Source organism: Pseudophryne corroboree, chromosome 2 (genome assembly GCF_028390025.1).
Source record: "Pseudophryne corroboree isolate aPseCor3 chromosome 2, aPseCor3.hap2, whole genome shotgun sequence".
Classification (NCBI taxonomy): Eukaryota; Metazoa; Chordata; class Amphibia; order Anura; family Myobatrachidae; genus Pseudophryne; species Pseudophryne corroboree.
The window spans coordinates 324,288,257-324,300,304 of record NC_086445.1 but is presented as its reverse complement, the minus strand read 5'-3'; the positions used below and the strand labels follow the sequence as shown (position 1 = coordinate 324,300,304).

General features: G+C 40.6%; 1 protein-coding gene and 1 non-coding gene across 2 annotated transcripts in view; both read left to right on the top strand.

Annotated features, from left to right (window-relative positions):
* The window catches only part of RBM26 (RNA binding motif protein 26), a 421,593-nt gene extending 413,489 nt beyond the window's left edge, over positions 1–8,104 (top strand). The window contains exons 22-23 of the mRNA XM_063952997.1: positions 622–735; positions 7,364–8,104. Coding sequence (XP_063809067.1) covers positions 622–735; positions 7,364–7,453 — 204 coding nt within the window. The 3' untranslated portion in view covers positions 7,454–8,104. The remainder of the gene's footprint in view (positions 1–621; positions 736–7,363) is intronic.
* LOC135054101 (U5 spliceosomal RNA) lies at positions 2,372–2,486 on the top strand. The gene has a single exon (XR_010243354.1). It is a non-coding gene; the product is annotated as a U5 spliceosomal RNA (small nuclear RNA).
* Positions 8,105–12,048: the final 3,944 nt, after the last annotated feature.

Below are 12,048 nucleotides of genomic sequence, written 5' to 3'. Positions count from 1 at the left end.
TATTCTGTACTTTAGGATTGTACTATAAATCTTGTGTGACTGTCCCAGTTATTTGGGTATGTTGCTAACACTGATTTATGCTGCTTCATGTTACTTTAATTTGAGCATACAATTTCCGAAGCAGCCCGTCTTTGCAGCTGACACCAAGCAAGACTTCAGTATTTTAGTACTAGATCTTTTCCATTTTCAATTACTGACTCTGTTCTTCAAAGGTTATTTGTCTTTCCAACTGCTATAGGTCACAGTGAGGATTCCTTTTCGGTTTCTCCTCTCATAAAAAGACCACAAATACCTTTTACTCAAAATAGGAATTTTATATATTAATGAAATCAGTTTTGATGAAAAGGGTAATTTTGCCATTGTAGCATTCACACAATCCTCCTGTTACATCTGGAAATGGTAGAATAACAGGGTAAATTATAAACTGCTTTCTTTCATACTGAAACTAGAATTTGTCATTTACAAACAAAACCTGTTCATGCAAAGATGGATCTATTCACATAGGTCCCAAATCCCCTTAGATTAGGGGTCTATAACCCAATGTAATTGCTTATTTTGGTTGTGGAATTAATGAACGTTTTACAGTCTGTTTTGTCTTTTATTTTTTCCACCCAATTTAAGGCTGCCATCCATGGAGCCCATTTCAAAGGGCAGGACTTAAAATTATCTTGGAATAAACCAATACCAAATACAAGTAGCACAGAGGCAGAAGAGGCTGAACAAGAAGAGGAAGAGGTGAGTATTTTTATAGAGTAAAGCCAGGTACACACTATACAGTTATTGGCCCAGTTTGCCAATAGGCGGGTCTCTGACAAGTTTATTGTATAGTGTGTACAAGGGATCATTTTAACGTTCTGCCGATAATTCTGGAAAATCTTACCCACAAACACGGACAATGGATTTTCCGCTTTATCGTTCCAAACCAAAAATCTCCGCCATAATCTCCTGGTACTGAGCAATGTGTGTGCATTCTGAATAATCTGCCCATATTTCTTTTTCATCCACTAGGGGTCACTGGAGTACTCTTGGGATATGGACGGCGTAGCAGAAACAAAGGCACTGAATATTTAAATTTAGAACTCTCCACCCCTCCATATCCCAGAGTACCTCAGTGTACGACCCCAGTGTTTTTTCTGTGCTCAAAGCACTAACATCGGCTTGTGGGAGTTCCCACACTTTGTGGAAGACGGAGCTTATACATAGAAGCCCCGTCGCAGCCATGACTGGATGACTGAAGAGCTGGACGGAGCTTACACATAGAAGCCCCGTCGCAGCCATGACTGGAGAGCTGGACGGAGCTTACACATAAGAAGCCCCGTCGCAGCCATGACTAAGATCACTGGAGAGCTGGACGGAGCTTACACATAAGAAGCCCCGTCGCAGCCATGATCAGGGATACAAGCAAGGTAGGCTGGGGAACGGGGCGGTCAGCGCAGGCTGCCGCCCCGCTATGTTGGTTTTAATATGCCGCTTCCGCCGCTCATCCGCCCGCCACAGCCCCAGCCGCTACGTCTGCAAGCTCCATACAGCGCTACGTCCGCCCGTCCCAGCCGCTCCGTCCGGCCGCCCAGCGCCATACGGCCGCAGACGCTCCCTCAGTTCTCAGCACTAAGACGGTGATAACCGGGCCGCCGCTCCGTCCGGCCGCCCAGCACCATCCACCCGCAGATCAGTGCCAGCGCTAAGAGGCTGCAAGAAGGCCTCCCTGCAAGTCTTCCCGGGCTTCCCGCAGAGACACAGCGTTACAGGGGGGAAGAGGGGCGGTGGAATCTGGCGGATCACAGCGGCAAGGGTATGTAAAATACCTATATGAACAGCAGCACAGTGTATATTCAGCTATATATATGTGACAGGTATTTATAATGTATTGTAACCTGTCCTGTGAGTTTCACTGTATAATAGGCTATTGAGCCTATATTACTGTCTGTGATTATCACTGTATAATAGGCTATTGAGCCTATATTAATGTTTGTGATTATCACTGTATAATAGGTTATTCAGCCTATATATTAATGTCTGTTATTATCACTGTATAATAGGCTAGTGAGCCTATATTATTGCTGTATAATAGGCTATTGAGCCTATATTAATGTCTGTAATTATATTCATAGAGCATGTGTTGTACCCTGCCTGTGATTATCACTGTATAATAGGCTATATTAACACGGAAACAATTGTAACTTGTTCTGTGATTATCAGGGTCAGCATGGCAAAGGGGCCATTTTAACCATGCTTCCTGTTGTTTTCCAGTTTGTAATTCTGGAACATTCCTGCCCTACATCTCTAAGCCACCAGAGGCGCAGGGGTGTTAGTGGGAATTTGGTTCGGGTTTCACATAAGCTGCCCATGTGAACTGCTTTTCACATAAAGAATACTCTGGTTTGTCTTCAGATCGAATAAATCTTTCGCCTTTTACTAAAGATTTCCGTGGAGAGGAACAACCATGAGTTTCATATAATTTTTTGATGCCTGCCTACGGCTGGGCTTAATATGCTTTTCAGCAATAAAAATATATATATGACACATAATAACTTCAATAAGTCGTGCAAGTGTCTGTCCGTTGCCTATTGTGGTGTCTGTCTGCATAGCGAGTAAGGCTCTAGCGCAGACTAAAAATAATTTTAAAGATCCTATGTTAAGCATTGGCAATTCAAATTAAAGGAGCGGTAACATCGGAGTCTCGGAAGTTACTCCGCCAGCTCTAACGAAGGACAGTCTTTCCAAAGGGCCAATTTCCCTTTGGGTACCAGGGTGTTTATTTAACTGGTCTTATAATTTAATGCACGATTCTATGTCAAATCTCACAGCGATAACTACGAGTGAGAAGGGTACATTAGACCAGCACTCAGATAGTGCGGGGTTTTTGACAACCATACATTGCTAAAACCCAGTGAGTCAATGTCTCCATTTTTACAGAGACTGAGTAGACTCTAACCACTATTTAATCGTTTCCACATCTAAATGACGCGATCCGCCATTGGTGAATTCGTCTGTGTCAAACATTATAAAGACCCAATATACATTTGGGTCACTAGACTCTATGTATGGAAACAATGACGATCACTGTTAATGAGAAGCTGCAGAGTATATCTGTAAAGCTTCTGCTAACGCCGGTTACTTCGATTCTCACTTTTCATCGTCGCTAGTTTCAGCACGACAAGGCCAGAGCTTGTTTGGTCCTAAATTTGATATTCAGCCATTACCGCATCCAGTATCAAAACGGAAATACTTGTGCCGGCGTTTAATCCCTTTAGACTTCAGTTTTTTCAAGGCGGTGGTACAAAAACAGTCACGCCTTGTAACGACAGGACGCTACAGTCAACAAGCCAGTGGCTTGACGACCTATTAGGCCATCTCCATTTTCCAATTGTGGAAGCGCGTCTTTACACGTTACATTTGCGGGGTTTCCAGACATCAACTCATGGATGTCTCCGCTATTTACAGATTAAAGGACAAGACTGCCTCTGTCGAACGGTTTGGCAGGTTGCCATTTAGTCTCTGCTGGTTTCAGCTGTTTTTATTTCCAGGCATAGTACACCAACAGAGTCAGGGTTACTTATTCCCCTCTGTTTGGGGTAACAAAACCAGACAGCTCCGTCGCAGTCTCAATCAGCAAGTCACTTACTGCAGTTTGAAAATGGATTTTCTGCGGTTAGTATTTGCATATTTGGAGCCACAAAATTGCATAATTGCACTTGATCTTCACAATGCGTATTTACCCATTCCGGTTTGGTCATCACAGGTTCTAGCGTTTGCAAAACGCCACAACCATTAACCATTTCAGGTTCTACCATTTGGCTTCTTGTCAACGCCTCGGGTATTTACCAAAGTGATGTTGGTGAGGATAGCTCATCTCAGAGCCCTGCCAGTGACAATCGTTCCATACTTAGACGATCTGCTCATAAGAATTCTGTCTCAACAGAGTTCCTCTTACTTGCGCTACTAATGTATACTACGGTGGCAGGTCAAGTTCAAAAACAATCGCATCTAATTCCGTCTGAACGACGTCAATTCCTAGGTAAGATTATAAATACGGTAAATCACAGACATTTACCTACTACACCAGCAAGAACAAATATACCATCTAGTAATTAGTGCAAAAGCCACGCACACTAGCGGTACATTGGTGTATTCGCCTGTTAGGAATAATGATGTTTTCAAAGCGCTTTAGTTCGCCGGGCTTCACTCGCGTTTCCCACAGGGGGGCGAGGGTGTATATACTCTGGACGAGAGTCTCAGAGGTTCAGGAGTTGTAGTTAAAAAAGGTCAGCGACAGGGGTTCTAAAGCGGATCACGACAGATTGCTGTCGATAAATGTCCTGGAACTCCGTGCAATTTACAATGCACTACATGCTTCGCTTTCAGTCTGACCAAGTGCAGTCAGACAACGCAACGGGAGTTGCATACACAACAACCAGGGAGGACCAAGAAGCCGCATGGCAATGCGGCAGGTAGCTCGAATCCTCAATTGCCCAGAACACCATTATGTGATGTTGTCGACGGGGTTCATTCCGCTAGTGGACATCTGTTAGACAGATGATCTCACCCGTCGGGATTTATATCCTGAAAACTGGGCATTAAATCCAGAGGTGTTTCATATGTGAATCCACAGGTGGGGTTACCCTCAGGTATACATGAGGGCATCTCGCCACAATTACACACGCTCAGTATGTGTACAGAACGACAGATCACAAGGGCAGTGGCGGTGGAGGTTCTCACATTCGTGTGGTCATACATCCTCGTGTATCTTGCTCCACCATTTTCCGCTGTTCTCTCCGTTGCTAAAACGGATCATAAGACAGTTCGTCACAGTCATACTAGTGATATCTCATGGGTTTCGGAGAGCTTGCTTCTCGAATCTCCAAGGAATACTTGCACACGATCTTGGCCCGCTCATAATACGTCCAACCTGTTACAACAGGGACCGTTCTTTTACCCCTATTTACCTATGTACCGCGGCTGCGGTTGACGGGGTGGGGGTTCAGACCGCCCTCTTAAGAAAAGAAATAGGGCATTACAGTATCGGTTATACCAACCATGTTACGAGCTAGGAAGCCGCTTACGGCAGCTCATTATTACAAAATTTGGTGTACCTATATAGGTGGGTGTGAAGCTCGGAAGTTTCCGACATCATCTTTCAAGTTACCCGTATTCTGTTATTTTACAGACGGGGTGAGATGGAGAACTGAGTTTATCTGCACTGAGGGTGCAGGTATCTGTGTGGTCAAGTTATTTTCAAAGACGTTTGACTCTATTGCGTCGGTACACACCTTTTCTACAAGGTGTCATCAAATGCAGCCTCCATTTATCCCACCTACAGCGCCATGCGACTTGAGGCTGGGTTCAGATTTCTTACAGTTTTCATATTTTGAACCCTTACAACAAATGGGGATTAAGTTTCTCACTTGGAAAACGTTTTCTTCTAGCCTTAGCTTCGGCAAGGGTTTTGTTTTCATATTTGGGTGCCTTGTATTCCAAGCCACCGTATTTGAGTTTTCTCATGTCAAAGCAGAACTTCGGACGAATTCCGATTTCTTATTCTTCACATCAATAAACCAATAGTGGTTCCTGTGTTGACAGCACATTCTAGAATTCTGAATGTGGTACACGCATTACGCGTCTATATGTCCCGAACGTCTACAGTACGTAATACGGATACGTTGTTTGTTCTCTATAATGTGGCCAACTGGGGTTAGCCAGTTTTCTCAGCAGACATTATCCAGTTGGATCAAAATGACTACAAGTCAGGCTTACTTGAAGGCTAAGTTACAGTCGCCTTCGTCAGTAATAGCTCATTCCACAGGTTCTGTGGGAATGTCAGGACCAGCTGGTCGTGGAGCGTCTACGACGCGGCTACATAGCCTTCAGTGCACACGTTTGTGCGCGTTTACACGTTATTAAACGGTTGCGGCATCGGCATCTAGCTTTGGCTGCCTACTGTTACAAGTGTCAAACAGCTCTCCCGCCCACAAGGGAAGCTTTGGTACGTCCCAAGAGTACTCCAGTGACCCCTAGTGGATGAAAAAGAAAATAGGATTTTGGTACTTACCAGGTAAATCCTTTTCTTTGAAACCATAGGGGGCACTGGACGCCCACCCAGAGCAGTTTTACCTGGGTTGTGTTAAGCTCACAGGAGCTTAGGGTAACACATTTTACCTGGTTTGTATTAAGCTCAAAGGAGCTTATGGTAACACATTTTCACCGATTGGTTCAAATTATAAAGGTCTATCGGTTATGGTGTCAACTGTTTAGTTGACAGTAACGTTATGGGTCAACTTTGTTGTTGTCCGTTATGTTATAGGAATTCTCCATTGTCAACCTCTCTATAGTAGTTCGCTCAGTAAAAACACTGAGGTCGTACACTGAGGTACTCTGGGATATGGAGGGGTGGAGAGTTCTAAATTTAAATATTCAGTGCCTTTGTTTCTGCTACGCCGTCCATATCCCAAGAGTACTCCAGTGCCCCCTATGGATTCAAAGAAAAGGATTTACCTGGTAAGTACCAAAATCCTATTTTCCTATGTTATTCTGTCACTTGAGCGGACATGAGCAAATGCAGTGTGGTGTGGTAGTAAATTGGTAAACATTAAAAAATAAATCTCTAAAGGGCCCTACACACTTGCCGATGTGTGCGGGCGATATGAACGTTCTCGTTCAGTAATGAACAATAAACCGTTCATATCGCTCAGTGTGTATGCATCAACGATAAACGAGGCGAGTCCCCGCGGTCTTTCATCGTTTTCCCTCGTTCTGCTTAGCAAGCCAATTTGGAGGATGGTCGTTAATCATTGAAATCGACCATCGTCCAAATCGGATGAATCGGCAAGTGTGTAAGGCCTATTAGTGTGTAGCTCAGATATTGGTGCCTAGAATTTCCTGAAAAATCGTCCGATTGTCAGATCGACCAAAAAAAAGATCTGTATTAAGTTATTCCTATGTTATGTATCAGATATTAGCAATATCACTTATTATGTAGGTATGTGTTTAACAATAAGACATAACCCCTCTTTTATTCAGTAAAGGGGATATATCCTCCTTTCAGTTTTTAGCGTAGCTTACCGCTATTAGCCCCTGTACTGCTTATGCCATCTATAGATGGCGCTTATTGATACAGTCCCCATTGCTAGGACCAAGCAGCATCCTTTCCAGCTTCAACAAATCTGGCATGCCACTGAGGAGGGTATGTTTTTCGACCTCTCAGGAGAGGTAAGTATTGTTAAATACTAACTGCATATTCGTTGGTATCAAGGTGATAATATGCCACTGGTAATAACTCACAATTAAATGGTGCCAAAAATGTATTAACACTGCGAAAATGTTATTTAATTTTTTATTTTACCAACCCAGTGTATTTCTTTTCCAGTTGCAGGAAGACACTATTGTGGATGACTCCTTGCTGCAGGACGACGATGAAGAAGAGGAGGATAATGAGTCACGGTCTTGGAGAAGATGATTTTTTTGCCTGATGATTCAGCTGTAAATGCCTGGACTTGTTACTAAGATCACCTGAAGCACTTTTCCATTGGGATGTTTTCCAGCATTTCTGCGTGAATAGATGTAGTGGACACTTGGTTTGGGAAGCTAAAGACATGAAAGCCTTCTGTTGTCACATTTCAGTAAATGATTGCACAATGCATCATTATTGACACATATGCAATGGTTTTATTACACACATTTTTGCTGGGTGTACAATTTTTGGGTTCATTTGTCATTTGAGGAACTTGAATAATGCAAATTGTTTGTTTTTTCCTGGTAACAGAATTTGCTTTAAAATCTATGTGAATGTTTTCAGACATGCGTAGATGAATGCTAAACAGGAATCTCAATTGTTATGTATAAAAAAATACATAGTGTTATGTGTAGGCTTTACTATGTAGTAGCCTTTTTGTTCAGTTTACTTTGTGTACGTATTTTACGTATGGGTTTTAATAACATTGTACAACTGCTTTGCATATAAGTCCTTGTGACTTAAATATGTCAAAAAGAAAAATAAAGAAAATGGAATGGTCCAAGAAAGATGACAATACAGTAATGAACATACAGAGCTTTGACAAATAATCTGGGTTAAAAAAAAAAAAAAAAATGTAAAAAAAAAAAATTAAACCATTCCAGTGGCTACAACTTAATCGCTTCACATGTTAAAGATTTTGTGCTGTCATGTCAAATTAAACATCTAACGTAACATGCAAAATCGTTTTATATGGAAAGTGCATTGTCTTTATATGATTACTTACTACTCTGAGAGGCATAAGTGTTTACTGAAGTGTTGAATGAAGTTCTCCCGTCTGAGTGGTCTTTGAAACACGAAAAATGCAGGTATTGGTAAGTAACATGCTTATTGTGCTATGAATAAATATCTGTAGAATATTTATTGTTAAAGTGGACCTGTCACCTCTCACATACATGTGGAGAAGCTGCCCAGAGCAGCCAATCAGCTCCTGTCATTTATCTAGCACAGTTTTTGAGATGAAAGAAGCTGGTTTTGTTTTTATCAGCTTATCCACTTTATCACTCTCCAGGGCTTGATACATCTCCCTCCCAATTCTCTTTAAAAAAAAAAATATCCTTTGATTGTGTAAACTTTTTTTTTTTTTAAGTTGAGAACTTTTTCTATTTTCTGTTTTTAGTTTTAATCTGTTTTATCTATGTTCTCTACAACTTTTGTATTTTTTATTTATGGCGTTGATAGTTAATGATGACAGGAACACTTACGAATAAAGTTGAATATACTATGTATTAGCAATTCGTTCAGGACTGAGGGTAGATTTGCGATAAAGTAGAGAAAAATAAAGCACCAGCCAATCATCTCCTAACTGCCATGTTAAGGCTTTGTTTAAAAAAAATGACAGGAGCTTATTGTTTGGTACAAAATCTTTCTACTTTATCTCTCTCCAACTCTTAGTACACTAGCCCCTGAGTATTAAAATATGCTTTATGTTCTCAAATTCATTATGAAAGTGATGGACAATTTACCATAAAAGCACTGCAAAGCGGCCTCTTTGCACCATTAAACTGAACTGTGAGAATTATTTAAAAGGACTTTTAAGTAGAGAGAGTTGAGCAGCGTGTTATCTATCTTCATTATTATCAAATCCGCTTTCTATATTTCTTGTTTTAGACTTGCTTTCAAGAGGAATATAAAGGTTTTATATTTTACGTTTTTATTTTAAGCTTTTTTGTTTTTGTTTTGCTTTTACAGATTTTGTGCCTTAAGACTTAGAACCTGTGATATGCTTCAAGAATTTTATTCCTGAAAAGGTATAGTATGATATTTCATTGAGGGTTTATTATTTTTGGCAGTCTACATTTACATTGTTCCTATACCTGCAATTTTTGATACATTTCTTTTCTTTTTCTATTTTGTCAAGTATCCATTTGGAGAGTTGACCATTTTTTTTCTTTTAATTGGCATCCTAGCCTAACCAGTGGGGACTATAGAAGTTAGCTTTAGAGAGATTTCAATTGGCCATGCATTCCCTCTGGATAGGTTTACGTAGTAAAAATTAACTGCAAGCTTGCATTACCTCTTTAGTTTATGATGTCCCTTACAGTTTGCATTGTTACAGATGTTATCCCACCCTAGTGTTCTCAGATTATCATCTTTAATAAGCTACACATTGAAGTGCACATGTTCTGTGCGCTGGTGATTTTAAGTCTGCATTTCCCCTGGTTGTAATCCACCACAGAGCCACCCTATTGCCAACCCGCCCTCCCCCATTATTGACATTCAAGCAGTAGTCATTTTAGGATCCATGTCTCATGCAACATGGGAGTCCTTGTGATAAAATCAATGTAACCAACATATACTTTATGATTTTTCATTACAAGTAACTTGGTGTACATACCACTTTGAAGAATGCTTTTGCCATACATTAAGTCACCAATTTTAGTAACTTATATTTAAAGTATTGGTTGTCTTGATATTGTAAACAATATCCATAATCTAACTAATGTGTATATTATAAAAGAAAAAAGTGTTATGTTAGTAGCTTTTCTTACATTTATTGCTGTTATATTTCTTTTGCAGGTATAACCATCCATTTTGGCAAATTATCCCACAGAGAACTGGCAATATACATACAATGCATATCTTTGTTATTTTTCAGAAAAAGCTGTCCCTGTAGACCGTCATATGGGAATCTTTCTTGCTTTGAGTCTGAACAATATCAAAATACTGTCCCTTAATTTCTTAACTGCAGGTCTGTTAATGCAATACTCCGAGGCGCTCACTAGAAAAATTGCATTTTGTGCATCTTTTTTTTTATTCAAGTGTGTGTGTATATATATATATATATAATGTATATGTTCGAGTGTGTGTCCTCATACACCTAGCCTACCTAAGCCACATGGCGCTGAACGGTGTAGCAGCTTTTTCGCTCGACTATGCCACTTGGATTGCAGCAAAATGTGTTTGTGAAGCAAAACGGAAATTAGCACGAAAATAAGGCCACGGTCACTGCATCGTAGCAATTATACAGATTCAGACTCACGCACAACGATATACAAGTACCAATTTGCATGGGCCCTGCCACGTAGGGAAGTGATGTTTGGTGCGACTGCTACAATCGTATTTGATCACACATAGTATTTCCATGTTTTAGCCCACCATATACTTCATAAACAGATAGAAATTAATTTAAATGGCTAGGCCTGTGCATACTTTCAATTTAGATGATGTGTATTTTAATCAGGGAAAGGCAAAGTTTAGAGTACAGTAAGTACCTAGAGAAGTTTCTGCTTTGGTAGGGATGGCTTAATCAGGAAGTAATAGTAATTAGTGTTGACCCACAGCTTGGTAGGTTTGGTATCTTTTGATCTGTATATGTCATTTAAACTAGACCAGCCACCTAAACACATTAAATGCACCTGTTGTTTGGGCGTATCCATAATCCATGATGCAGGCTTTCAATGTGCTTTGAGCCAGTGTCTCTCCCTTTGCTCATGAGGTACTGGTTCCTAATAAACTGATACTTGACATACTCATTAGTTCAGCCTTCCAAACCAGGAGTGCATCAATATGTGTAAGCTGCAGATATACAGTACTTTAAAGACCATAACAATTTAGAATGTTTTTTTGTTGTTGTGTAAACAGTTGTGCACAAATATGGAAATATTTTTCAGCTATTAATATAGTTGTAATGTGACACAGACGATAGGTAATGTTTCAGCGTTGGAAGGTAGGGCTCATGAACTGGACTCTTCCCTGTTTGGCATTTTCCCAGTGCTCTGTATAAAAGGTGGGCACTGGGAATTTGACATTTACTTTTGTTTATTTTGTATGTTTTACACTGATTTGAAGCACAGCTACAGTTGGAACATGGCAGGGGTTTTTGTTTCTTTAAACCACACTGTTCATCAGCCCACTTCCATCACAAGTTGTTCTCGCGCCTCTCCGTGTACTAGGGGAGACAAAGGCCTAGTCATTACTGGAACTCCCTGTTGTATCTTCTCACGCCTTGCCTCCTAGGGTTTTAATGGTCAAAATAAGTATTTTTAAACATGCACTATAATTACTGAGAGGAGTGAAAAATAATATTTTTATAATTGCTGGTGTGATAATAGGTTTTTCTAGAACGATTTAATAGTAGACATTTCATTTGAATTTTGATCAACAAGGACTAGTGAGAGGACTTCCTGTGACCATTCCACATTGCTTTCCTCACCCAGTTATTTAGTTTCCATGTTCTACAGGTTGGCAAGCTTACCAGGTGGCACAATGAACACCACTGCAGTACGTGGTGTGCATATTGTAAATATTGAATGTTATTACACATTACCAAGGTCTTGCTGTTCTAATGGTAAAACATTCCATACAGTTTTTCTGATCCAGTAGAAATTCACATATGGGTTTGAAAGGTTTTAAGTAATTTATTGACAAATTATTAGGTTAATATATTTTCTCTAACGTCCTAGTGGATGCTGGGGACTCCGTAAGGACCATGGGGAATAGACGGGCTCCGCAGGAGACTGGGCACTCTAAGAAAGATTTAGTACTACTGGTGTGCACTGGCTCCTCCCTCTATGCCCCTCCTCCAGACCTCAGTTAGA